Genomic DNA, 26,907 nt, shown 5'->3' with positions numbered 1-26,907 from the left:
ATAAAATTTCTCTAGGTATGCAGAATAATTATTGATCTTGATGACCATTCATTGAATATAGAAAATCTTAAATTAAGCAAAATCAAGTCAATAATTAACAAAATAGACTCATGCAATAAGATATTTTCCTGAAAACTATAATAAATTTCAACCATATTTCTCCATGCTTTAGAATACATTTTACAACACTTTGAACATTATTATTATTATTATTATTATTATTATATATATAAAGAATCCAACCCCACATCATAGCTCAGGTCGACTACTAGTACATACTATTTATCAAAAACACATGCGATTAGTTGTTGTCAAACTATTTAGTGCTAAGAATTCGAGAGTCAAGTACCCTGCAATATGAAAGAACTCTGTAAAGACACACCAGAGGCATGTACGTTCTGCTTTATATATAACCAGAGTCGTTACAAGAGAGAAGAGAAAGAGCTTAATATCTATTTGTTACAAATTACATGAGATAAAATGCCCTCCCGTTTGCAAGCTATTCTCTACCCTAAGAGAAGTCCGTACATCCATCCTTCTTTTCATTCGAGCCATGAATTTAAAGGGATTTGCACGCAGGAAAGACAATACTGAATTTTCAGTTGAAAGCATCAATCCATAGGAACAAACTAATTGGGTAAAAAAAAGATAGGCTTGTAATGTGATGATGGTCATGAAAAATACAGTACGTTCTTGCACCGTGATTGCCAGGATGAATGTAAATGCTAAACCCATGCAGAGAAGGGAGTAAAAATTATAATATGTCGCCATCTCCATGCTTGATGTTACATAACTGGTACTACCTAATGACATCTGACAAAGGATTATAGCGGCGATGAGGGAGAAATTCATAGCTAGCATGTCAAAAAAAATATAAGCTCTCATCAGGATTTTTGAACTACCACTGCTAAGATCAGAACCTGATCCAGGCACAGTGATAGCACCAGCGAAGGTTACTCCACCTACCAGTACTGCCACCACGAGAAGATTCCCTACCCCTCTGTTCCGTTCCTCCGTCGTTAACGTCGTTAAATCAAAGTTAAGATTGATGTCAAACTCAGTCTTATCACCTGCCTCCACCAAAACTTTTAATACCTCACGCTGAACAACAAAGTGTTAATTAGAAAATATATGGTAAACAAATTATATAAAGCATCATGACAATGTTAGCTTAATGTCCCATAATAACAAAGAAGGGATTCATCGCTATTTAGTAGATCAGTGAGATATTCCATATTTTTTAGCAAGTAAAGAACTTTATTTCCATTTTGGATTAATCAAATTTAAGGTAATTAAAAGAAATCTATCATTCCCTTTTCCGTAAAGTTGCAACTAGAATATATTTTGGATAAAATGTGGATGTAAAAGTTTTTGCTATACTAGAATATATTTGCTTCCATCACTTGATTAGCTTCTTATGTGGACCCAAACGGCTAGAATACTAAGTAATTTGACTTAAAGGAAATTTTTTGTGTCTTCTCTTGTTCTACAGGTATAAAAAAATCAAATGTGACTGAAGTTTTGACAATTAATAGAGCTTTTCAAGTAAGTATTGATTATTCATATAATGCCACTACATTGGTCAAAACTCACAATATTATAAGATCATGACGCTTACAACATGAATTCAATAACATTTTAAATTCTTGTAGTATCTTGTTTTGTGAACTTTACACATATTCTTAGTAATCATGTCACACAGATCATTTGGCAAAGCAAAGGCAAAGCAAGGAATGCATAGAGAAGCGAATTTAGTTACATTGTTTTTGTTTTTATTAATTTCAAAGTTTGGTTTATGTTATGGCTTTGTGGGTTTATAGGACATTGAAATCAAATTGTTTAATAGAAAAAAAAAAGAAAAAAAGATTTCGTTCTTTGATAGTGAAGAATGTTTTAGCAATTCAAGGACTTAATATTTATCTTAAGAAACTAAAGCTGCATAAATCCAGGACAATAATCGGAACTCAATTAAGAAGAAATCATCAAGTCAAATTCGATTGGCTTTGACTCTTTAGGTTAAGTACAATATCTGAGCCCTGAGGTGAGTTGACAGTACTTGAGGCATATGGGAAAAACTAGAGAGTATTTATGCTTCTAGACCCATGGCTAATCGTTTTCTTTTGAAGTTAGATTTGTACTCTTGAGGGATGGATGAAGGAATGGATATACACAACTATCTTTCAAGAGTTAACAGGTTGACAACACAAGTAGTCAATACTAGAAAAAAAAAATATTGAGGATAAAGAGCGAAACCTCATGTTTAAATGATGTAATCTTACTGGAGAATGAAAGGTTTTGAAAGTAGAAAACAATGTCAAAAGGTAACGAGGCATTGGTGATAGGAGCAAAGATGATGATGTTCTCATGGATCATAAATGTAATAAGGTTTTGAAAAATTCATGGATCATAGATTTTGCATGCTCCTTTCATATTTATTTAAAGAAAGAATGTTTTGATACTTACAAAGAATATGATGGAGATTCTATAGCGCTCATAAATGATAATAAAATCTAAGTTGCTAGAATTGATAATGTTAAAATTAAGATATATAATGGAGCAATGAAAACCCTTTGTGATGTTAGGCACGTTCTAATATTTGTGTGTTTGAAAGTGTAGTAATGATTATTTTTTATAATATTTTTCATTCCAAAACATATTAAAATAATATTATTTATTTTTAAAATTTTATTTTTTACATATGAGCTTTGAAAATATAAAAAAATATATTAATTTTAAACAAAAATTTAATTAACTATTTTTAAAAATACTTTCAAAACACAATTCCAAACATAAAGTTAGCTGTGCTGCGTTCTTAGTTGATATAAAGTGCAGTTTAAGTCGAAGCATAAGATAAAGTGCAGTTTTAGTGAAACCGAAAATCTTACCAATTTGCGAACTTCTACGTCCTGCGATTTGTTCCCTACGCCTCTCGCAGCATCATCCTCATGCTTGGTATCGATTAGCATGTTCTGAGCAAGTACAAGCAAAGACAGTATTAATTTGTAAGTACACATTCGAAACTGAATTTGAATGTATTTTCTTGCATTCAGTTAAGGCTGTCCTTTTCATTATCATTTTTTGCAAGTATATATGATGATTAATTTGGAGTATGATCCCCCGTGATGTTCAAGAGCAATTGCAAGTTAATTAGCACCATAAGGTCAGTTTTTCGAAAAGGCTCAGCATATAAGCATACCATTCCATCTGAATTTGGTGCTTCAAAGCGTCCGCCTTGCAATAATATCGCAACAACACCAGATGGTTTCAACTTTTCATTATTAACAATCGTTTTATCCACCCGCTTGTCACTCACTAGTGCCTGCACTATCTCAGGACGGCCATACATTGCAGCCAAGTGCAAAGGTGTATTTCCATCGTAATCTTTCTCATTTATAAGAGCTTCCAGATCTCGATTTTTCAATATTTCATCCACTATTTTCATCTGTCCACTCTCCGCTGCAACCTGAAGAATATTCTGTCCTTTTTCGTTGAGAAAATCCATTGGATCTAGCCAAAAAACAAGTAGTTCGCGTACTACTTCAAGATGGCCCTTCTGGCATGCAACATGGATGGGTAAGTTGCCTTCGTCGTTTCTTTGTGATGCGGCAACAGGACATCGACTAACCAGGAGTCTTGCTCCAGAAAGGAAGCCCATGGAAACAATTATCATCAAAACTTTCAACACCAGCATCACTCTAAAATTTCAATCTTTTCCTTTTTCATACTATATTTGTCTTGACTTTGGACATGTGAACACTGAACACTTTATCGAGGGATAAAAATATTTCTTTTGTATAAAAGGGATGTGCATTTTTTCCACATGCTTTTGCATAAAGGGATCTGCTTTTCTTTTATCTACTTGGTTTCATGTATTTTCCCGGCTATTTTGGCTTTTTTACGAGTTGGTGGAAATCTTGTTGGCTAGGATCATTATTTTGCACTTGGACATGGCTGGAATTCTTGCCATTTAGACTAATCAATTTATCATTCATCTTTTTTACTTTGTTGTTGTTGGCATCAGCTTGCTCTTCTCATGAAACAAAATTGGATTATTGGTTTTTTTTTTAATTTTTTCCCTTAATTAACCGAATCGAAATAAGTTGCTTTGAACTGGCGGTTTGGTTTTATTTTTAAATTAAAAATAAATAAAAATTCAGTTTGGTTGGTTTTTTAAGTAAAAATTAAACTGAAAATACTCACCTCTACATGTAGTTCTGGAGATGAATATGTGATGGAGGACTGGTCGACTAGTTACTTGCTTCCTCTGCTCTCACCTTTGTTCTTGCTTTTCTCTGATCGGTTTCTTCCTGTCCGTCCCCTGTTCTGCGTGTGTTTCGTTCTCCTGTGGCCTTCTGTTTTTGCTCGTCTTCTCTGTATTATCTTTGTTCTTGCGTCTGTGTTTTTGTTTGTGGTCTTTGGTCCAGTGTTCTCTGTGTATTATCTGCGTCTCCTCTGTGTCCGGTCGTCTTTGTTTTTCCTGGGTTTTTTTCGTTCGTTCGTCCTCTCTGCGTTTGCTTGTTTTCCCCCTGCTTTCCCCCCCCCCAGTTCGTCCTCAGTTCGCTCCTCCTGGTGTGTGTTCTGTGTGTTTTGTTCCCCTGTTGTTGTGTTCTGTTCGTGGATTTTCTCTGTTCTTTTCGTTCTCTCCGTTCGTCCTCTGGTTCTCTCGGTTTGCTCTCAGTCCCCTGGTCTTCGTCCTCTTCGTCCTCCCCCTTCCTCCTGGAGGCCTTTCTTCCTCTGGCTTTATAGCCAGAGGATGCCATACGTTTCAGTAACGTATTGCATCGTGGGCAGCTGAGGCGTTGAGGAAGATGAACAGCTCGTCTGGAAATGGCGCCGTTGATTTTCTGTCGGTTTGGTCACTGAAGTGTCGAGATTTCACAATCAAGCCCCTTAATCAGGAAATTCCTTCCATTTGTTTTTTAATTTCGCCCCCTGGATAAATTGTAATTGGACCCCTGGATTTTAGCGTCTTTTACAAAACAGTCCTTAGTTTCTGAATATTTCAATTCAGTCCTTAATTAAATTTTCAACTTTTTATTATTTCAAAATTATCTTTGGAAAAATCAATTAAGCTCCCTATAGTAACCCCTGAATTTTCACTTTGATCTTTGGACTTTAATTCCTTACAATTTGAACCCAAATCAGCCCGCAAACTTTGATATTTTTTTCAATTTAATCTTTACTCTTTTTATAGTTTATTTTCTGATTTTTTTAATTGAATTTTCTTTTCAATTTCACATTTCAATAAAAAAATTATTTTTTATTTTAATTTAATTCTCATGCTTTCAATTGTTATTTTGTTTTTTAACTTATAACATTTAATTGGTGGGGAATTAGACTATTTGTTTTATTTAATCTCATGTTTTTATGAGTCGAGAATTGAGTCACATCATTTATTTTTTTAAAAAATAATATATTTTTCAGGTTATTATAATTTTTTTTAATTTGTTTTATATGCTTTAACTCATTATTAATTTATTTTTTCTCTGGTTTCAATCTTCCATATTAGGTTTACTTGGAACCAAGCTCTTATACTTTTTTTGTTGATGTTTATTATAAGTTCTCATTAAAATTTTTTTTTTTATTTGATTCAATCTATAATCTATTTACCGTTTTTTTTTAATCATTTAATTAAATGTTATCAGCTTATCTGACTTTGTCACAAAGATTTTTAACTTTTTTAAAGCACAATTGCAATATTCGGACAATTTTATTAGCTAATATTTTTTTTTCATTTAACTTGTTGCATAGCGTTGGGCTATGGATTTAGTAATCACTACCACTTGTTTAATTAGGAGCAGTGAAAACTAATTTTTAGTCATCACTTCTTCTTGTTTCTTTTTTTATTGTTTAATAAAAGTATTTCATTCCTTGAATTATAACGAAACTATTTTATAATTATGCAAATAAAAAATTTTCCTTTTTCTTGTTATATCGTAATTACGATATTTAATCTATTTTTGTGTATCATTGTTAAGCCATTATTTGTTAATTATTTTTTTTAACTTCAACCATTATTTTATTTTTTTTCCCTAGCATTTTAGAAAACACCCTAGAGATCGGAAAAAGAAGAAGAAGAAGAAGAAGAAGAGTATGTTATATTAACAGCTCCATGCCCGTGTAATGGGTGGCGCTAGCTCCATTTGGGTGGCATTTCTCAGCAACCAAAAACTAGTTTTTGTTGTGTCATTGAAAGTACTGCAATATATTGTTTTTTTAAGGACAACACGTGGTGTTATGAGGATAGCGGTGTGATGTTGGTGATCTTCTTTTCTCATTCAAGTTTCTTTTTTTTTCCTTGAAAATTATATTGGGCATGCGAAATTTTAAAGTTGTCCTTTAATTTATTGAGATGTCAAATTCATTATTTATTCTTGATTTTTTAATTTTATTCTTGGTCATTTTATGAAATTTTGAGTTATTTTTAATTTTATTATCTTAATTTGTTATATATTATGCTTTTTTCAATTTAGTCCTCATTCTTTTGATAGTTTTATTTTTTTGAGTCCTTTTGTTAAATTGATTTTTGTTTTAAATTTCACCCTTCAATCAAAAATAAAATTTATTTTTGATTTTAATTTTGATTCTCATTTCTTCAATTATTTTTTTTTATCTTTCTGTATAATTGATTTTTTTTTTTTAAAATTTTAACATTTGATTAGTTGAGAATTATCCTATTTTATTATCCAATTTCTTTATTTTATATTCAATGGGTCGGGAATTGAGTCACATTATTTATTCTCTTTGAAATAATATTTTTTTCAAGTTATCATGATCATTTTTTCTTAATTTGTTCTATATACTCTAGTTCATTGTTAATTTATTTTTTTTATTATTTAATTAAAATAAAACAAATCTATTTAGTCTAGTCTATAACTGGTCTATCATTCATTTTTCTCTATGCTTTAGAACATTATGTTTTATATGAAAGAAAACGAATCCAACCCCACATCATAGCTCAGGTCCACGACTAGTACATACTATATTTATCAAAAACGCACGCGATTAGTTGTTGTCAAACTATTTAGTGCTAAGAATTCGATAGTCAAGTACCCTGCAACATGGAAGAACTCTGAAGAGACACACCAGTGACATGTATGTTCTGCTCTCTATATAACCAAAGTCGTTACAAGAGAGAAGAGAAAGAGCTTAATATCTATTTCTTACAAGAGATACAAATTACAAAAGAAGACAAAATGCTGATTTTGCACTTGAAACTATCAATCTAAAGGACAAAAAATATTGGATAAGAACAAAACAGACTTGGGATGTGATGATGATTATGAAAGATCTAGTGTGTTCTTGCCGCGTCATTGCCAGGATGAATGTAAATGCTAAACTCATGTAGAGAAGGGAGTAAAAATTACAACATGTCGCTATCTTCATGCTTGATGTTACATCACTGGCACGACCTAATGATATCTGACAAAGGATTATAGCAGCGATGAGGGAGAAATTCATAGCTAGCATGTCAAAACAAATATATAAACTCATCAGATATTTTGACCAATCACTGCTAGGATCAGAACCTGATCCAGGCACAGTGATAGCACCAGCGAAGGTTACTCCAGCTACCAGTACTGACACCACGAGAAGATTCCATACCCCTCTGTTCAGTTGCTCCGTCGTTAACGTCGTTCTTGGTAAATCACACTCAGTCTTATCATCTGCCTCCACCAAAACTTTAAATACCTTACGCTGAACAACAAAGTGTTAATTAGAAAATATATGTTATACAAATTATATAAAGCATCATGACAATGTTAGCTTAATATCCCATAATAACGAAGAAGTAATTCATCGCTATTTAGTAGATCAGCGAGGCATTCCATATTTTTGAGCAAGTAAAGAACTTTATTTCCATTTTGGATTAATCAAATTTGAGGTAATTAAAAGAAATCTATCATTCCCTTTTCTATAAAGTTGCAACATGGACACAATGTGGATGTGAAAGTTTTTGCTATACTAGAATATATTTACTTCAATCACCTGATTAGCTTCTTACGTGGACCAAAGCAACTAGAATATAATTTGTCTTGGATGCCACCTAAAGTGAAATGTGAATGGTTCTTTAAATGGCTAACCAAAACCCTCTGGTATTGATGGATTTTTAAGAGATCATGAAAGAAATTTTTTATATGTTTTCTTTTATTCTATAGGTTTTTGACAATTAAAAAATCTTTTTAAATGAGTATTGATTGTTCCTATGCAATTACTAGAAGCTGGATTGTGGAGTATAATGCCATTAGAAGCTTGATTCTTCTTTATCTCTCTATACGACCCATGACCAATCGTTTTCTTTTGAAGTTAGATTTGTACTCTTGAGGATGGATGAAGGAATGGGTACACACAAGAGTTAAAAGGTTGACAACACAACTAGTCAATATTAGAAAAAAAAAATTGAGGATAAAGAGCGAAACCTCATTCTACAAAGCCATTGGTGCAAACAATACTAGTTAAAAGGATAACTTTAGGTTTAATCTTACTGGATAGAATAAAAGGTTTTGAAAGGTAACGAGGCATTGGTGATGGAAGGTAATCTAGGAAATAAAATTATGATTGTCATGGGAGGAACATGGCATTAGGAGGTAGATTTGGTATAAAAAACTCTATTTGAGATTCTAGACCTAGAGTGGATTGTAATGATGAGAAATATATTTATTTTCAATGGAAAGGCCATGTTTAGTATCATTGTGAGAAGATGAAAGCCGACTTAGAAGAATTAAAGCTAAATCATACGAAGTATAGGGATGCTCTCATGGATCATAAATGTAAAAAGGTTTTGAAAAATTCATGGATTGTAGATTTTGCATGTTCCTTTCATATTTATTTAAAGAAAGAATGTTTTGATACTTACAAAGAATATGATGAAGATTCTATAGCGCTCATAAATGATAATAAAATCTAAGTTGCTAGAATTGATAATGTTAAAATTAAGATATATGATGGAGCAATGAAAACCCTTTGTGATGTTAGTCACATGCCAAGACTTAAAAGATAGAAAGTTTGTGAAACCTAAAATTTTACCATTTTGCGAACTTCTGCTTCCTGCGATTTGTTCCATACACCTCTCGCAGCATCATCCTCATGCTTGGTATCGATTCGCTTGCTCTGATCAAGGACATGCAAAGACAGTAGTAATTTGTAAGTATACATTCGAAACTGAATTTGAATGTATTTTCTTGAAATCAGTTTTTGTAATGTTAAAGGTTGTCCTTTTCATTATCATGTTTTGCAAGTATATATGAGCAATTGCAAGCCCATTAATTGGCACCATAAGGTCAGTTTTTCGAAAAGGCTCAGCATATAAGCATACCATTCCATCTGACTTTGGAGCTTTAAAGCGTCCGCCTTGCAATAATTTCACAACAACACCAGATGGTTTCAACTTTTCATTATTAACAATCATTTTATCCACCCGCATGCAATTATGCAAAAATGCTAAAGCAATAATAAAAAATAAAAAAAAAATGCGTATGAAATGTGAACTTGCCCTTCACGGGGTGACAACCTAATTGGAAGATCCTAATTACTGAGTGCATCAAGGGGTTGGTCATTATCTAGTTTCAAAGGGTCTCTCGCATGCTCAGTGATCGTCCATGAAAGGTCGATATGAGGCTTACAAGTAGTGTGAAGATAGAGGCCCTGGGTAATATCAGTTTGGCATATCAACCACTTCCAAGTAAACAATCAAGCGAGAGTTGGATGGTTTCACGAGTCTTACCCAGGCTAAAGCCATTGGGGTACCGTTACTTTCCCACTTATCCTAGGTTGCAAAGTGTGTGCTCTCAAAGTGATGCATGGCAACATAAACAAGGATGCATGCTAAAGCAGTAAATGCAGGAAAAATAAACAAATAAGTACAACAAAAAAATAAATAAATAAATAAATAAATAATAGCAATAATAAGACAAAAGACAAAGCTTAATCCTAAGTCCCCAGTGGAGTCGCCATTCTGTCGCACCCGACATCGCAGCGACCCTAAAAAAAAATTAATTCTTCAAATGAATTATATATGGAAAAAGAACAGATTTCTGGCATCCGGTTCTTTTAGGGGAAAAGGTCTCGTTTCAGGAGTCGCCACCTAGTATTATGGTCACTAGGAACCCTAACTGGTCAACAGAGATTCTATGACTCGGGATTGGTTACGTAAAAGGGAAGATATTATCACCCCTTAAACGTTCTGCCTAAGGCAGACTGCATTGTTGGTGTTGTCTTAAATTGCTAAATATTTATTGATTTATGCTGTGATGATTTGTTTATAATATTCCTGACTCTGGCGCCAGTGAATATTTGAGCTCGAATAATTCCAACTCTGGCATTGGTAAAAATTCGTAGCTACGACAAAAATTAGATCAATATATTTTTTAATTCCCTACTCTAGCGCCGATAATTAAATTAAAAAAAAAATTATTTTTAAGCATGCACATATTTTATTTTTTCTAGCTAAATAAAATAAAAATACAACGAATAAAAGTAATAAAAATTTAGACCGATATTTTTATTCCTGACTCTGGCATCAATGAATAAACCAGTAAATTTACATTATTTTTATTCATGCATCCACATTTTTTAATTTTTTTTATTTATTTTCTGTTTTTTATTTTTTTTATATTATTTTTGTTGGGCTGGACCTGGCCCGGCCCAACATAATTTTTTGGGGCTGGGGCCCAGCTCAGCCCACATGGGCTGGGCTGGACCCAGCTGATTCGGTTGGGTCACTGGTCTAGACCAGTGACCCGGCTGGGTATTACAATTCACTTGCTATAGTAGCAAGTGAATTATAATTCACTGCTACTGTAGCAGTGAATTAAAATGCATGGGAGAGAAGAGAAGACTTACCAGTGATCTGCTGCTCCTGAAGACGCTGCTCCGGAAGGTGAAGACGAAGTTGAGGGCGGTCGGTTCTATTCCTCTTTTCTGTTCCCCTCTTGGTGTTCCTGTAGTCTTCCTTCTCTCTGCTCTCTTTTCTTTACCTTTACGGGCTCCTTCATCTTCTCTGATCTCTCTCTCTCTCTACTGTGTTTGCTCTCTCCTCGTTTGTGCTCTCCGATTTTCTTTGTGTTCGTCTGTTCAAGAGGTGGTGTAACCCGAGACAAGGCTGGTGCTCGTGCGTTGGCTGGCCAACACTTCTCTTTGTTTCTGTCTTCTCAAGGTCTCCTGCTTTTTTTCTGCGTTCTTCCTCTGTTCGGGTTCGTTCACCTCTCTGTTTCTTTGAGAAGAAACCAAGGGAACGAACGTCTGCTCCTTTTCTTTTCCTTTAGTGTCCCCGGTTCTGTGGTTCCTCCTCCCTGGGTTTGGTTTCTGCCGTTTGTGGTTTTTTTCTTTCGGTTCTGCCCTGTTTTCTCCCCAGTTTTTCCCCCGGTTTCAGTCCAAAAATCCCCCCCTGTTGGCTGCGACTCCTTCTCCTTTTATAAGGCCAAAATCGGTGGTAACGGCCAGCCTCCTAAATGCCCTGTAACCGGCCCTTTAAGTGCCTTCAATGCTGGAACTTAAGCGTTGGCTGGAAACCGATGAAACGGAGGAAGAAGACAGTGAACAATTTTGTCCAAGAAACGGCTTCGTTTTCCCATCAAATGCTATTTATGATCTGGTCCTTGAAGTTTTGAAATTTTTGTAAATAAGTCCCTGGATAAACTTTAATTGGATCCTTTCATTTCCGCGCCATTTTCAAGCTGGTCCTTGGATTTTAATGTTTGCAATTTAGACCACAATTAAACCCCAAACTTTGATATTTCTTCAATTAAGTCCCCGGGTTTCATTAATTAAATTAATTCCAAGCCAATTAAGTCCAAAAACTTATCAATTCTCCAATTAAACCCTTGATTGGATTAATTAAATTAATTTTCAAGCTTAATTAAGTCTCAAAACTTATCAATTCTCCAATTAAACCTTTAATTGGATTAATTAATTTAATTCCAAGCTCAATTAAGTCTCAAAACTTATCAATTCTTCCATTAAGCCCTTGATTGGATTAATTTTAAAGTTTGATTAAACCCCAAAACTTCTAACCATGATGCCCTTAACCCAAATATTAATTCATTCTTCATTTATTTTATTTTACTTGTTTTCTCATCATCATTATTATTTTTTCATCAATTTTTTATCCTTTTCAATAAATAAAATAATAAAAAATAAAATGGTCAAAAATTGGGTTATGACACAATTATTTAGGAGCATATATATAAATTTTTAAATTCAAGTCAAAATCAAGCTTTCACCTCTGTTCTTGCTTTTCTCTGATCGGTTTCTTCCTGTCCGTCCCGTGTTCTGCGTGTGTTTCGTTCTCCTGTGGCCTTCTGTTTTTGCTCGTCTTCTCTGTATTATCTCTGTTCTTGCGTCTGTGTTTTTGTTTGTGGTCTTTGGCCCAGTGTTCTCTGTGTATTATCTGTGTCTCCTCTATGTCCGGTCGTCTCTGTTTTTCCTGGGTTTTTTTCGTTCGTTCGTCCTCTCTGCGTTTGCTTTTGTTTTCCCCAGTTCGTTCCTCCTGGTGTGTTCCATATGCAAGATTGAACATATATAAAATGTTTGTTCCATGCGCAAGATTCTTTCGACCATGTTTTGAGGATAGAATCTTGATGTGGTCCCATAATTTTTATATCAAATCTATTATTTGGCTTTTAGAATTGTACAAAGCTCATAGCCTAGTTTAGAATAAAGCCAGGAAAAACTCTATCCTAGTGTAAGGGTACCAAACCACCTAATACAAATGCTTTAGATACAATAACAATGCGTTTAGCATGTTCTGTATTGCCTCTTCAATTTTATTTAGGGTTTATGCTTCACCTTTAATTATTGAAGGAATCAAGGAAATTGATAAAGCCTGGATAGATTAAATCGTTAAATTATCATTTTCTATCTTCCCCTGTATTCAATACTTTAACAAGCTGATTTCTGTTCAAACTTAGCAAGTCCTATGCGTGTTAAAATTTCTATACAGTAACAGGGGGCTCTATGACAGAAAGTCCTATGCCTTCACATCAAGTATTGGGGCTCTATGACAGAAAAGCTATGTTTGCAACTCAGCCTTTGACTGCAAATGTGGATATTTGGAGGGTTAAACCTGTGCTTTAAGAAAGGGTAAGAAGAGTAATCTTATCTTCTTCAATACACAAAGGATAAGGATACTTTCATTCAGAACAGGAAATCGGCTGCTGATTGGGAAACTAAAGACTGATAGCTCTAAATTCATATCATGCAATGGGAATTGCCATCGATTATTCCTAGTGCCAACCTCCAGTTACCTTTGTTCTTGAATTTTACTTGTGAATATAATCTGTTCCCAACTTGCTCGAGAGACCAAAAAAGGCTCAAATGATCCAAAACCAGCCAATAACTGATCCACCAACCAACCCTATTCCTGGCTAGGAACACAACCATTGCAATTGCAGATAACTCTGCTTCTGAAACTGATACTTCCATGGGATCAAGGATCATGAGAACACTTGTCAGATAGCCATTAGTCCCTCCGAGCATGAAAGTTAGAATTGCCACGGGTACTTCAGTTTTCAGCCACTTGGGTCCATTGAGACAAGCTGCAAAGAGAGGATATAACACAAGCCTGAGAATGCAACCCCATGTTGCCTTCTTAATGCTCTGCAGAACATATATTGCGGTTAAAGATTTCCCTGTGAAGTCTGCAACATTGTATATTGTTATCAGCAAAACGGGATGCCAATCTTTTAGTAACTTGGACGAGAGATCTTCTGCTATGAAACCAGGAAATAGCGACAAAGTCACGATATAAATCATGAGAACACCAAAAGCTGGCCATCGGATTTTTCTTGCTACAGCCCGAAATTTTGGTTTTGGAAACAGTGAATCATCAGGAGCAAGTTTGTAACGCTGTTCCATAACTGGTAGTTTGTATAACAAATTGGAAGAGAGAGCGCAACACAGCAGAATGATGGCGCTAACTATAAAGTAGAAGTGAGCACTTGTTCGGAGACGTTGAGGGTTCTGAGGGAGCGATGCCTTTGTAATGATCCTCAAGATGGAAATGAGAACACCTGCTACAAGCAATTGATGTAGTCAGGGGAACTGAGTATGATTCTTTAAGCTGTCTAACAATATCTGCTTCACCACAGAATACTTGCTTTCACTCACCTGCTTCTTACATGCAAAATAAAGTTCAAGCAAGACAACAAACATGTATTTTACATCTTTCTCCTAAAAATATGCTAAGAATTATACAGTGTAAAACCAACTTCTGGGAAGCATGACTGATAAAGGCAATAGGGTTGGTTTCTGATGGATTTATTGAGGCTCTAGTCCCCTTCAATCTCAAAACTCATGAAATTCTGAATCACTTGATGCTCCACAAGGCATGGAAACTGTTCAAATCTTTCCAGAAGTTATGTTGTGCCAAGAAAGTACTTGCTGGCAATGATGGAAAAAGTGAAAACATCCTATTGCTGGAAATGATTTCTTATTCTGAATAATTTGTCTAAGCAAAACAGTGAAGATTTGTGCCTTGATCTAAATTCCTGGAAGTAAATCTATAACTTTGGCCCTGAAAAGAAAAGACAGTCTCCTTAGGATGCTATTTATCTTCATCAAATTCTCTCCACCAGGTGAAAATGATTCCTTGACCACTATGTTGTTTGCTTTTAACTCATAATTTGTAAGAGACAATATGCTTTATCATAATAAGAACTTACCATTGACCATGTACCCTTTCCTTATATGAGTTTCCTCGTATAACATAGTGTCTTACCATTGACCACTATGTTGTTTGCTTTTAACTCTATTGAAGCATATTCACATCAAAACTGTTTTTCCTATATAATAAATAGAATGTAAAAAAAGTCTCATAAATAAAAACCAAATTAATAATTAAATATATAGAAATGCTCTTATTAGGCTATTTGCATGGTTCTCCAAGAAAAGTGCTCCTCAAGTGTGCATGCTCATCAAATCATGAGTTTTTTTTTTTTTTTTTGAGACCTAGACTGTGAGCACCTTTTAAAACCATATAATGTCAAAAATTCTTGAAACTTAGCGTAATTACCCTTTATGTTTCAGTCTAAAAGTTTTTCTCAATGCTATGTCATCAAAGTTGGCTCTATTCATTGCATATATAGGGGTATCATGCCACAAATCACGCAACCTAGAATAGTAATTTGATAAACAAAATTAAGATAAGAAAATGAAATATTATAGTTTTACAATAATATAATTGTTTTTTTGCATTATACTAACCTAATTACAATAATATAATTATTAAATCTAAATAAAACTAAAAATTTCTGAAAATAAGACTGCCCGAATAACAGCATAAAAATCAATTCATCAAAGTAATTTAATGTAAAACTTAAAATAATCTATTACAAATAAATAACTTCAATGGTGAGAAAAAAACGACTCACATTGTGTTGTTGGCCTTTTATTTTGCAATAAGTTTTCTTGATACAATGTCTCTAGAATAAGGGATTCTAGCTTTGCTGAATGCGTTGGATGAGCTTTAGTTGGAGGCGGTAATGTTTTTGCAAATGGTGTTGGGATTTGGGCTGAAGTAGAGGTTTGATGAGGAGTTCTTGAGGAAGCTTATGGTAGAGAATGCATCAAGGAGGGATATGGCGAAGCTTGCAGCTGCTATTGGTTTTGGAGAGAAAATGGGAGGTAAATAGGATGTTAATTTGATCAGTGGTAATTGCTGTTCTGTGTGGTCAGTTCACAAGAATGTCAGTGACATTTGTTGCCAGGTTTTTCTGTTCAACTCGCTACTATTTTGTACTTTTGGGTGTTGCCTTCTGTTCTATACCTTTTTGTTTGTGAGATTCATTGTTGTAAATGAGATCATTGCATAATTAGTTGGCATCAAAGGACATAATAATCTCTCTTTGTATGATTAATAGAAATGATACTGTGAATCTGAAAGGACACAGCTTTAGTATCTCCAAATGCCATGTAAATTATGCCAAAAACGCTTTATTCTGTTTCTAAAGAACCCGAGGCTAATGCTCTAAGAGTTGAAGTGCCTATGTTCAAAATCATTTTAAAATTACCTGCATTATTGCATTTTTGTTCCACTAGAAATTGTTTCTGATGTTTTTGACATTTACAAATAATGCAAGGTCCTATCCTGGTACTACTACATCTGCTTGGTGTGGCCTTGTTAAGTTAACTGGGTATTTGCATAATGTTTCCAGGCTGATGCTTTTGAAAGCCAGCGTGGACAATGCATTGATATCACCTGGGAAGTGATAATTTATTTAAATAAAACAGACTTTACCAAGGTGATGGAAACAATGCTATACTGCCCTGACAAATAAATGTATAAATGACATGCGAGAGTTGAACTGGTTTTGCTTACACCATTGTGCATAGAACTGCTTATTTCCTTTTCTGAAGAATGTTCTTTGTACGCTTAATTGAACTAGACTCTTTAAGTGTTCAATGGTTCTCATCAACCATTTGTCAAAGAAAAAAAAAGTCTGTTAATTTTATTGGTTTGCCATTCCAACAGGGGCTGGATCCCCTTTAAATTGTGCATGCAACTTTGTTAGCAAACCTCTTATTTTGGTAGGCAGAGTTTATCTGTGTTGTGACTTCAGATAATAACAATGACTGATTTGGTCAATCTCTCAAAAAGTTTTCTGTATTCCCAGGAGTAATCCTAATCATCATTTAAGGTTAGTTGACAGAATATCTTTCTTGCTTATTTCTTAGTTCATATGGACCAAACCTGCCTCATTCCTCCCCTCATGAGAGGTAGTTAAGTAGTGTCTGAGCCCTAGTACTGGTTTCAAGATATGACTTATCACTGTGTATATGTCTGTACTTAGTTTAGCTGAGAGTTCAAACAAGTGTTTATGGTGTTAAACGTTTTTCAATCATAAATTGTTTTGCAGATATAATTGATGAATTGGTGAAGAATGGGAAAGAGATAGAGGCTGTATATTTTGCTTCTGAATCTGGTTTGACGAAAAGATTTTCTCCTGTATCTCTACTCAAGTCATATCTTAAGAATTCCAAGAAGATCACAACTACTGTCTTGAAGAATGGCAATTATAGTGTAGCTGCAACGGTGTGTCTAATCTCTATCTACATTGTGTAATTCTAATGACATGAAATATTTGAGTCTTATTAATTTTTTGGCAGGATGAGTCAAGTACCTTGGAGTTGAATTCTATTAAAGCAATCATCAAATGTGTGGAAGATCATAAGCTTGAATCAGAATTTTCCCTTGACAGCTTGAGAAAACGGGCTTCTCTGCTTGAAAAAACCAAAGCAGAGAGGAAGAGGGGTACGTCAGCTGCCACTGCTACCAAGTCTCAAAACAAGCGAGGCCATGGTTCAGGTGGTGGCCGGGACAGTGGACCTACTCCTTATCGACAAGCCAAAGCTGCCAAATTTTCAAACAATTATTCCTCTTTCAGCCGCAGGAATGCTCCTCCCCCTGCACAGCATAGCCCGGCTAGAAGATATTCTGGGCCATTCCACTACCCTAGTCAGAGTGTCTACGAGGGCCCTGCAGCAGCCCCGTATGCATCAACTTATGGTATCTCCCACGCTCAAAGCCCTTCTGCAATCTCTCAACAACCCTACCTACCATCACTCTCAAAGCCCCAGTGCAGTTCCTCAACAACTCTACTCACAGCCAGCGGAGAACATGAGTGCCGCCGGTTTCCGTGGCAGTGGTTCTTATGGAAACCAGACCAGTTATGGGGCATATGATTACGGCTCTGCTGCACCCGTTACTTACCAACCTTCATCCTACACTCAATAAGATGGGAGGAACCTAGCCAGGTGTTAAGATTCTTATTTTTATTTGGTCTCTGTGATTTCTGGATGTGGCCCTCTAATTTTGGGACCCGCCCGCTTCATCTCCCTTTCCCGTATAAAAGTTTTTTTTGGTCTTATCTCATGACTGGATATGATGCCCATGCCTGTAACGCTGATTACCTTTATATGGAGCTCAAGCTGGATGTGATTTCCGTGCTGTGAGTTTTAAATGGTTTGGCTATGGAGCATTGTATTCTTTCCACTTCTTTCCTTGATTGGAGTCGCCATTGGGTGCCTATGCTTGTTTTTTTGCTAAATTTTGGTTAATCAAACCAATTTCATTTGCTGCTTGCACTTTTTTAAGAAGGAAGAAATGAATAACAAGGAACATGTTAATTAATAGGACTAACTTGTTAAAATCACAACAATTTAGTAATCATGCTAAAAATCCAATTTAGTAAGAACATGGCTATAATGGGTAACAATTATCTAGTCCTTGTAATTGATAGACATCATTCTTTTGGCCACGAGGTCTGAAAATAACTCACAAACATTCAGACCAATGGAGAAACTTGTATTAGATGTTCTATAAAATGGTTATTCATCATCTAATTCTCTACATAAACAAATAACTACATATGGTAATCAATAACACCATTTAGGCTTTCATTGATTAGCTCAATCAAAACTAAAATGAGCTCAAATAAAGTTGACCAAGCACTTGTTTTTGTACTGTTTCTTAGGAGACAAGTCTTATGATATCCTTTAATAATAAGCACTCTAATAAGAATATTTGGAAGTAGTCATATTCTAAGTATTACATGTCCACATAATAATAATTTCAACATAATTTGGGTACACACTTCCAAGTGATCAGTTAATGTTTAATTTTACGATAAAATATTTCATTTTATTAGTTTAGAGCAATTAAGGCTTTTGGAAATAAAATTAAATCCTTAAAAACTTGTGAACACCTTTAATTTTGTCCCATTGAGGACTAGTTTCTAATTTTAGTTGTAGTTATTTTTTATTTTAATTTGGTTTTTCCATATATTTTTTGAAAATTGTCTTGATAGTTTTTATTCTTAGATATAATGGTCCATAATATGAAGACAAAGGTCTAGTGCTTGATTGATGTTCAATTTTATCAAAATATGTTTAAATTGAGTTGATTTAAAGCAATTAGGGTTTAAGGGACCAAATTTGATTATGAAATAAATATGAGAGACTAAAATTAATGAGTATAGTTAAAAAGATACAACAGCTTTGGCAGCATATGCAACCTTTTCTAGCGGCCAACCCACCCTTCCACGGTGGCGATCGATGTATCTTAGAATTCTTTTCTTGCAAGGGTAATTAACACATGTATTCTCATTCTTGGTGGTGTGTCGTTAGCGTTATTTTTTTATTTTATTTTTTTCATATTTTTCCTCTCTTTTCTTTAAAATTCATGCTAGTCATTTCAAATTTCATAGTTGTCTCCTTGTTTTAGTATTATTTCAAATTCGAATCTTTTTTTATTACTAAGTTTTTGTTTTAGATCTTTTTTTAAAATGTAAAATTGTTTTCAATTTTCTCATTCAATAAAAAATTACAAGTTGTCCTTTTATTTTATTTTTAAAATTTGGTCCATATTTTTTTAATTCCTATTTTTAGTTTTTGATTCTATAGTGAAATTAAATTTTCCTTTCATTTTCATCATCTAATTTGTTTTTATTTCTAATTCTATTCTTATTCTTTTGGTTGGCCTTGATCTCTTTTCTGTCCTTCTAGGGTGCTGTAATCACCATCAACAAAGTGGCCTTTTAAGGAAAGAAGTGGCTCAAATTGTTTATATAGTTGGGTTACATTTTAATATAGTCATGTATTTGAAAACGTATTTAGTTAATTAATATATATATATTACTAAAAATTCTTTTAAAATTTTTAATTAAAATATAATATAATTTATAACTTTTTTTAAATGTATTTTTTTAAATCACATATCTATCACAAATAAAGATCTTTTCATAAATCCCAACTTTCGCAAGAACATTAATCATGAGTCCTTACATGTCCTCTTCCTTGTTGAATTCTACGGCCTTCGAATGTCATGTCTATGCCGATTTACTCGGGTATTTCTTTATGCATGCATGCAAAATAATATAATAATTAATTATTAGTTTATAGAGGCTGATAAATAAATAAAATATATAGTTTATTGAGTTTCCAAAACAAAACAATCGCATCTTGTGGTCATCAACCAAATCTAATACTGTTTGGAAAAACACTGTTCATGTAGATTAATAAGTACTATTTATTAAAACAAAGTATTAATGATAGTTTTGCTTTTCTCGTAAAAGAATTTGAACCAGTTATTTAAGATACTTTCACAAGTTTCATTTATTATTATCAAGTCAAATTAATAAGTGTTTTTGTATTTTGAAATCATAGTAAAATAATTAAAATATGTTTACATGTAAAAAATTATAAACTGATGTCCAAGTGCTTTTTAGTATTTTTACACTAGTTTTTTCATTATTATTAGGTTAGTTGAAGGAAAAATTAGTATTTTAATAAATAGAAAATATTATTTAAAAACAAAAAACGACTAGCCTATGTAATGCTTGTGCGAGCGTATAAGCGGCGCTAGCTCCACTCAAGTGGCATCTCTCAACGATCAAACATTAGTTTTTACCATGTCATTGGAAGCACTACAACATACTCTTCCTTTAAGAACGGCACATGGTGTTATTGGGGTGGCGGTGTGATGTTTGTGACTTTTTTTTCTTCTCATTTCACTTTACTCTTTCCTCCTCTTAAAAATCGTGTTGGCCATGCGAAATTTCAAAGTTGTCATCTAATTTATTGAGATGTCAAATTTATTATTTATTATTTTGATTTATTAATTTTTTTTTGGTCATTTTTGTGAAATTTTGAGTTATTTTTAATTTTATTTTCAATCTCAATTTGTGATATATTTATGTTTTTTTTTCAATTTAGTCCTCATTCTTTTGATAGTTTTATTTTGAGTCCTTTTGTTAAATTGAATTTTCTTTTCAATTTCACCCTTCAATTAAAAATAAAATTTATTTTTTTTATTTTTAATTTTCATCCTCATTCCTTCAATTACTATTTTTTTTTCTAAATAATTGATTTTTCTTTTTTTCATTTTTAAATTTTATCAAAAACGCACGTGATTAGTTGTTGTCAAACTATCTAGTGCTAAGAATTCGAAAGTCAAGTACCCTGCAATATGAAAGAACTCTGAAAACACACACCAGAGACATGCATGTTCTGCTTTATATATAACCAAAGTCGTTACAAGAGAGAGGAGAAAGAGCTTATCTATTTGTTACAAGAGATACAAATTACATGAGATTTAAATACCCTCCAGTTTGAACTGGATGTGATCCTATCCTCCACCCATAAAAATTATAAGGAATTTAATGGGATTTGCAAGCAGGACAGACATTACTGAAAATCCAGATGAAAGCATCAATCTAGAGTAACAAAGTACTTGCCAATAATAAAAAGAGGATTGGAATGTGATGATGGTTATGAAAAATCCAGTACGTTCTTGCACCGTGATTGCCAGGATGAATGTATATGCTAAACCCATGAAGGAAAGGCCACATATGATACAATATGTCGCCATGTCCATGCTTATTCTTACATTACCGGTACGACCTAATGATATCCGACAAAGGATTATAGCGGCGATGAGGGAGAAATTCATAGCTAGCATGTCAAAAAAAATATAAGCTCTCATCAGATATTTTGAAGTACCACTGCTAAGATCAGAACCTGATCCAGGCACAGTGATAGCACCAGCGAAGGTTACTCCAGCTACCAGTACTGCCACCACGAGAAGATTCCCTACCCCTCTGTTCCGTTCCTCCGTCGTTAACGTCGTTCTTGGTGAATCAAAGATAAGATTGATGCCAAACTCATTCTTATCATCTTCCTCCACCAAAACTTTTAATACCTCACGCTGAACAACAAAATGTTAATTAGAAAATATATGGTAAACAAATTAATTATATAAAGCATCATGACAATGTTATCTTAATATCCCATAATAACGAAGAAGTAACTCATCGCAATATATTTAGTAGATCAGCGAGGCATTCCATATTTTTGAGCAAGTAAAGAACTTTATTTCCACTTTGGATTAATCAAATTTTAGGTAATTAAAAGAAATCTATCATTCCCTTTTCTATAAAGTTGCAACATGGACAGAATGTGGATGTGAAAGTTTTTGCTAGACTAGAATGTATTTACTTCAATCACCTGATTAGCTTCTTACGTGGACGAAACCCTCTGGTATTGATGAATATAAAAGAATTAAATGTGACTGAGGTTTTGAAAATTAAAAAATCTTTTTAAATGAGTATTGATTGTTCCTATATATGCAATTACGTACTAGAAGCTGGATTGTGGAGTATAATGCCATTACTAGAAGCTTATTGGCATATGGAAAAAACTAGAGAGTATTTATGCTCTAGACCCATGACTAATCGTTTTCTTTTGAAGTTAGATTTGTACTCTTGAGGATGGATGAAGGAATGGGTATACACAAGAGTTAAAAGGTTGACAACACAAGTAGTCAATATTAGAAAAAAAAAATTGAGGAAAAAGAGCGAAACCTCATTCTACAAGCCATTGGTGCAAACAATACTAGTTAAAAGGATAACTTTAGGTTTAATCTTACTAGATAGAATAAAAGGTTTTGAAAGGTAACGAGGCATTGGTGATGGAAGGTAATCTAGGAAATAAAATTATGATTGTCATGGGAGGAACATGGCATAAAGAGGTAGATTTGGTATAAATAACTCTATTTGAGATTCTAGATCTAGAGTGGAATACAATATTAATATTTTTATTGTCATTGCAAAATACTAGTTAAAAGGATAACTTTAGGTTTAAATGATGCAACTATAATTTTATTGGAGAATGATAGGTTTTGAAAGTAGAAAACAATGTCAAAAGGTAACGAGGCATTGGTTATGGGAGGTGGTCCTGTAATTTACCATGAAAGATGGGAGCAAAGTGTTGAATATTAAACTCAATCCAGAAGCTCCCAGAAGGTCAAGGAAGGCAACCAACCACCAGCCGCCAGCCACCAGCCGCAGCCGCCAGCCGCCTTCACACTTGAAGGTTGAATTTTCTAGTTTTTGATTTCGTGTATAAATAGAGTGCCCAGCTTCTGTTAATGTGTGTGGAGAGAATTGAGAGCAACACTAGAAAGAGAATAGAGAGAGAGAGGGCGTGTACTGTTAAGCTTTTGTTAATTAGTTGTAAGCTTGTGTTTTTGTAATAAAACTTTGTGTTTTATCCCCTCTGAGTGTTTCAAAGCCACCACCAGTGGTTTCTCCCACCAACAATTAGTATCAGAGCCCCGTTCGTGAGAAAATAGAAGTGTTTTGGGGTATATCTGAATTTTCAAAGTTGTCAAAAACAAGTTTTGATCATTCCACAGTGAAGAGCTCATCAATACGAACTCACTGTCGCAAGAATCAGACTTATCGGAGTCCGCGGTGATCCACACGCGCCGCCTGAAGATCCGGTGACTGTATCCCACGCGCATCCACGCGCGCCAGAGGTAGACGACGAGTGTCGTCCACACGCGCCATATTTGAGCCGCGCCGAGCCGTTTACGCCGAGCCCGAGCCGCGCCGCAAGCCGAGCCACAAGCCGAGCCGTCCTCCGCACCGAGAGAATATTCCCCAAAATATTCCCCGAATATTCCTGGTTCAACCTAGCGAACCGCCCGCCGTACAAAATTATTTTTTTGACCGGTTCACCCATTTTCTGACCCGAGTTCAACAAAGTCAGACCGGTTCCCTGCTATTTGGACCATTCCGGATCGATCTACAATGTCTGTTTGGCTAAATTCGGCTCCAAGAAAGGTGATATAGTCATTCAAAGAGCAAAATGACTACAGAAGGTACACATACACTCATTCCAAAGCTGACCAAAGACAACTATGATAGTTGGTGCATTAGATTGAAGGCATTCCTTGGGTCACAAGAGTGTTTGGATATTGTACAAATTGGTTATGATGAATCAGAGTCCAAAGAAAGAGAAGATGCTTTATAAGAGGCACAAAAGCAAGCTCTTAAAGTCAACAGAAAGAAAGACAACAAAGCAAAGACCATCATCTATCAGGGTCTTGATGAAGACACATTCGAGATCATAGCTTCCGCTGAAACATCACATGATATATGGGAGGCTCTCCAACAGAAATACAAAGGTGCTGACAGAATTAAGAAGATTCATCTTCAATCTTTGCGAGGTGAATTTGAGTTATTGCAAATGAAGTACTCGGAGTCTATTTCTGATTATCACACAAGGATTATGGTGATAGTCAACCAGATGAGGAGAAATGAAGAAGCCATCGTCGATTCTCGAATTACTGAGAAAATTTTGAGATCGCTAGATCCAAAATTCGATTTTGTTGTTGTCGCAATTGAAGAATCTAAAGAAGTGGACAAGTTGACAGTTGATGAACTTATGAGTTCTTTGCAAGCTCATGAGCAGAAGATTGTAAAGGGAAATGGAGATAAGGCAATTGAGCATGCTTTACAAGCAAAGCTGTCTCTCAAGGACAAATATGAGCAAGGGGAGACTTCAACAAATGGATATACCACTCAAGCAGGAAGTCAACAATCCAGAGGAGGATTCCAGAGATTCTAAGGAAGAGGTTCTTGGAATACAAGCTTTAGAGGAAGAGGTGGCAGAAACACCATTAGAGGAGATCGAGGACAACAAGCATTCAATCCCAGAGGAAGAGGGGGCGGTTACAATAACCATGACAAGAGGAATATCCAATGTTATAATTGCAATCAATTTGGGCACTATAGCACTGAATGCAGAAGGAAAACTCTGTTGGAGATACGTGAGCAAGCCAACTATGCAGAGAAGGATGACAAAGAAGAAGCTGCATTTCTTGTCCAACAAGAACTTGGCGAGAAACAGGAAAATACATGGTATCTAGATACTGGAGTCAGCAATCATATGTGCGGCTACCGAGAGTTATTTGGTGATCTAGATGAGACCAAGCAAGGTCTAGTTACTTTTGGAGATACCACAAAGGTTCCATTCAAAGGTAAAGGCAGCATCCCAATCAAGTTGAAGAACGGCGATTCTAGCTACATCACCAATGTCTATTATGTCCCAGCCATAAAGCAGAACCTGATCAGCTTAGGTCAACTTTTGAAGAGAGGATATACTTTTTACTCGAAGAATTGTCATTTGACAATTAGAGACAACAATTGGAGATTAATGGCCTACGTGAAAATGTCCAAGAATAAGATATTTCCTTTGAACATCCAGTATGATGCAACAAGGTGTTTGAGTGCCATCACCAACAGTGAAGAATGGCTTTGGCACCTGAGGCTTGGACATCTAAATTTCACAAGTCTGAAGATGCTATCAAGCAAGAAGATGGTCAAAGGCAAATAAAATCCAAGTTGCTAGAATTGATAATGTTAAAATTAAGATATATGATGAAGCAATGAAAACCCTTTGTGATGCTAGGACTTAGGCACATGCCAAGACTTACAAGAAAGAAAGTTGGTGAAACTGAAAATCTTACCATTTTGAGAACTTCTACTTCCTGCGATTTGTTCCATACACCTCTCGCAGCATCATCCTCATGCTTGGTATCAATTAACTTTTTCTGAGCAAGAACAAGCAAAGACAATATTAATTTGTAAGTATACATTCGAAACTGAATTTGAATGTATTTTCTTGCATTCAGTTTTTGTAATGTTAAAGGTTGTCCTTTTCATTATCATTTTTTGCAAGTATATATGATGATTGATTTGGAGTATGATCCCCCGTGATGTTCAAGAGCAATTGCAAGCCCATTAATTAGCACCATAAGGTCAGTTTTTCGAAAAGTCTCAGCATACAAGCATACCATTCCATCTGAATTTGGTGCTTCAAAGCGTCCGCCTTGCAATAATTTCTCAACAACAGCAGATGGTTTCAACTTTTCATTATTAACAATCCTTTTATCCACCCGCTTGTCACTCACTAGTGCCCGCACTATCTTAGGACGGCCATACATTGCAGCCAAGTGCAAAGGTGTATTTCCATCGTAATCTTTCTCATTTATAAGTGCTTCCAGATCTCGATTTCCCAATATTTCATCCACTATTTTCATCTGTCCACTCCCCGCTGTAACGTGAAGAATATTGTGTCCTTTTTTGTTGAGAAAATCCGTTGGATCGCGCCAATTAGTAAGTAGTTCGCGTATTACTTCAAGATGGCCCTTCTGGCATGCAACATGGATGGGTAAGTTGCCTTCTTCGTTTCTTTGTGATGCGGCAACATGACATCGACTAACCAGGAGTCTTGCTACAGAAAGGAAGCCCATGGATGCTGCATCATGCAGAGGGGTGTTTCCATCGTAATCTTTCTCATTTATAAGAGCTTCCAGATCTCGATTTCTCAATATTTCATCCACTATTTTCATCTGTCCACTTTCCACTGCAACCTGAAGAATATTCTGTCCTTTTTCGTTGAGAAAATCCATTGGATCGAGCCAAAAAATAAGTAGTTCGCGTACTACTTCAAGATGGCCCTTCTGGCATGCAACATGGATGGGTAAGTTGCCTTCGTCGTTTCTTTGTGATGCGGCAACAGGACATCGACTAACCAGGCGTCTTGCTCCAGAAAGGAAGCCCATTGATGCTGCAAGATGAAGGAGATTTCCCCCTTTTATGTCCTCGGGAAGCATTATATCCGGCTTGCCGACCGCTAGTTTTTCTAGTGCAGCACAATTTAAAAATTAGATAATCAATACAAAAAATACAAAATGCATGGAAATAACTTGAATTTTATGCTATACATAAAATGAAATTATGAAGAATCAGTTTTAATGAGACCAATAATTATAAGTGTAACATGTTATTTTTCACGTCGAAATGATGAAAACATGTAATTACCTAAATTTCTTTCCGTCATAGCTTCTATAAAAGAAGCAATCATGTCCTCATCGCAACTCTCTACTGCCAAGTACAAGGGAGACTTGTCTTCCTTGTTCTTGTGGTAGGAAACTTCTAGGTCTTCATTAAGGAGGAAACAGGCCACCTCTTGGCAACCCTTGATGACTGCATCATGCAAAGGGGTGTTTCCTTTATTATTCTTCATCCTCAGCAAGCTAGCAAGTTCAAGTGTTTTATGAGGATC

At 35.0% G+C, this 26,907-nt stretch overlaps 3 protein-coding genes and 2 pseudogenes across 3 annotated transcripts; 2 read left to right on the top strand and 3 right to left on the bottom strand.

Annotated features, from left to right (window-relative positions):
* The first annotated feature begins 4,231 nt into the window (after positions 1-4,231).
* LOC140954934 (uncharacterized) lies at positions 4,232-4,960 on the top strand (annotated as a pseudogene).
* Positions 4,961-7,045: 2,085 nt separating this feature from the next.
* On the bottom strand, positions 7,046-9,414 carry LOC118050659 (uncharacterized). Its single transcript, XM_073406166.1, has 4 exons — positions 9,317-9,414; positions 9,028-9,111; positions 7,399-7,698; positions 7,046-7,054 (listed from the first exon to the last, which is right to left on the bottom strand). The coding sequence occupies exons 1-4, from the start codon at positions 9,407-9,409 to the stop codon at positions 7,046-7,048; spliced, it is 486 nt and encodes a 161-aa protein (XP_073262267.1). The 5' UTR covers positions 9,410-9,414.
* Positions 9,415-13,310: 3,896 nt separating this feature from the next.
* LOC118050660 (equilibrative nucleotide transporter 8-like) lies at positions 13,311-14,028 on the bottom strand (annotated as a pseudogene).
* Positions 14,029-15,475: 1,447 nt separating this feature from the next.
* On the top strand, positions 15,476-17,968 carry LOC118050673 (FRIGIDA-like protein 4a). The gene is made up of 3 exons (XM_035061090.2): positions 15,476-15,621; positions 16,854-17,029; positions 17,104-17,968. The coding sequence occupies exons 1-3, from the start codon at positions 15,549-15,551 to the stop codon at positions 17,677-17,679; spliced, it is 825 nt and encodes a 274-aa protein (XP_034916981.1). The 5' UTR covers positions 15,476-15,548; the 3' UTR covers positions 17,680-17,968.
* Positions 17,969-21,006: 3,038 nt separating this feature from the next.
* Positions 21,007-26,479, bottom strand: LOC118050661 (uncharacterized). Its single transcript, XM_073406082.1, has 3 exons — positions 25,634-26,479; positions 25,307-25,390; positions 21,007-21,700 (listed from the first exon to the last, which is right to left on the bottom strand). Exons 1-3 carry the CDS (start codon positions 26,453-26,455, stop codon positions 21,122-21,124), a joined length of 1,485 nt encoding a protein of 494 aa, XP_073262183.1. The 5' UTR covers positions 26,456-26,479; the 3' UTR covers positions 21,007-21,121.
* Positions 26,480-26,907: the final 428 nt, after the last annotated feature.

This window comes from Populus alba, chromosome 18 (assembly GCF_005239225.2).
Source record: "Populus alba chromosome 18, ASM523922v2, whole genome shotgun sequence".
In the NCBI taxonomy this organism is placed as follows: domain Eukaryota; kingdom Viridiplantae; phylum Streptophyta; class Magnoliopsida; order Malpighiales; family Salicaceae; genus Populus; species Populus alba.
The sequence above is the reverse complement of the archived record's forward strand: the minus strand, read 5'-3'. Positions and strand labels throughout refer to the sequence as shown.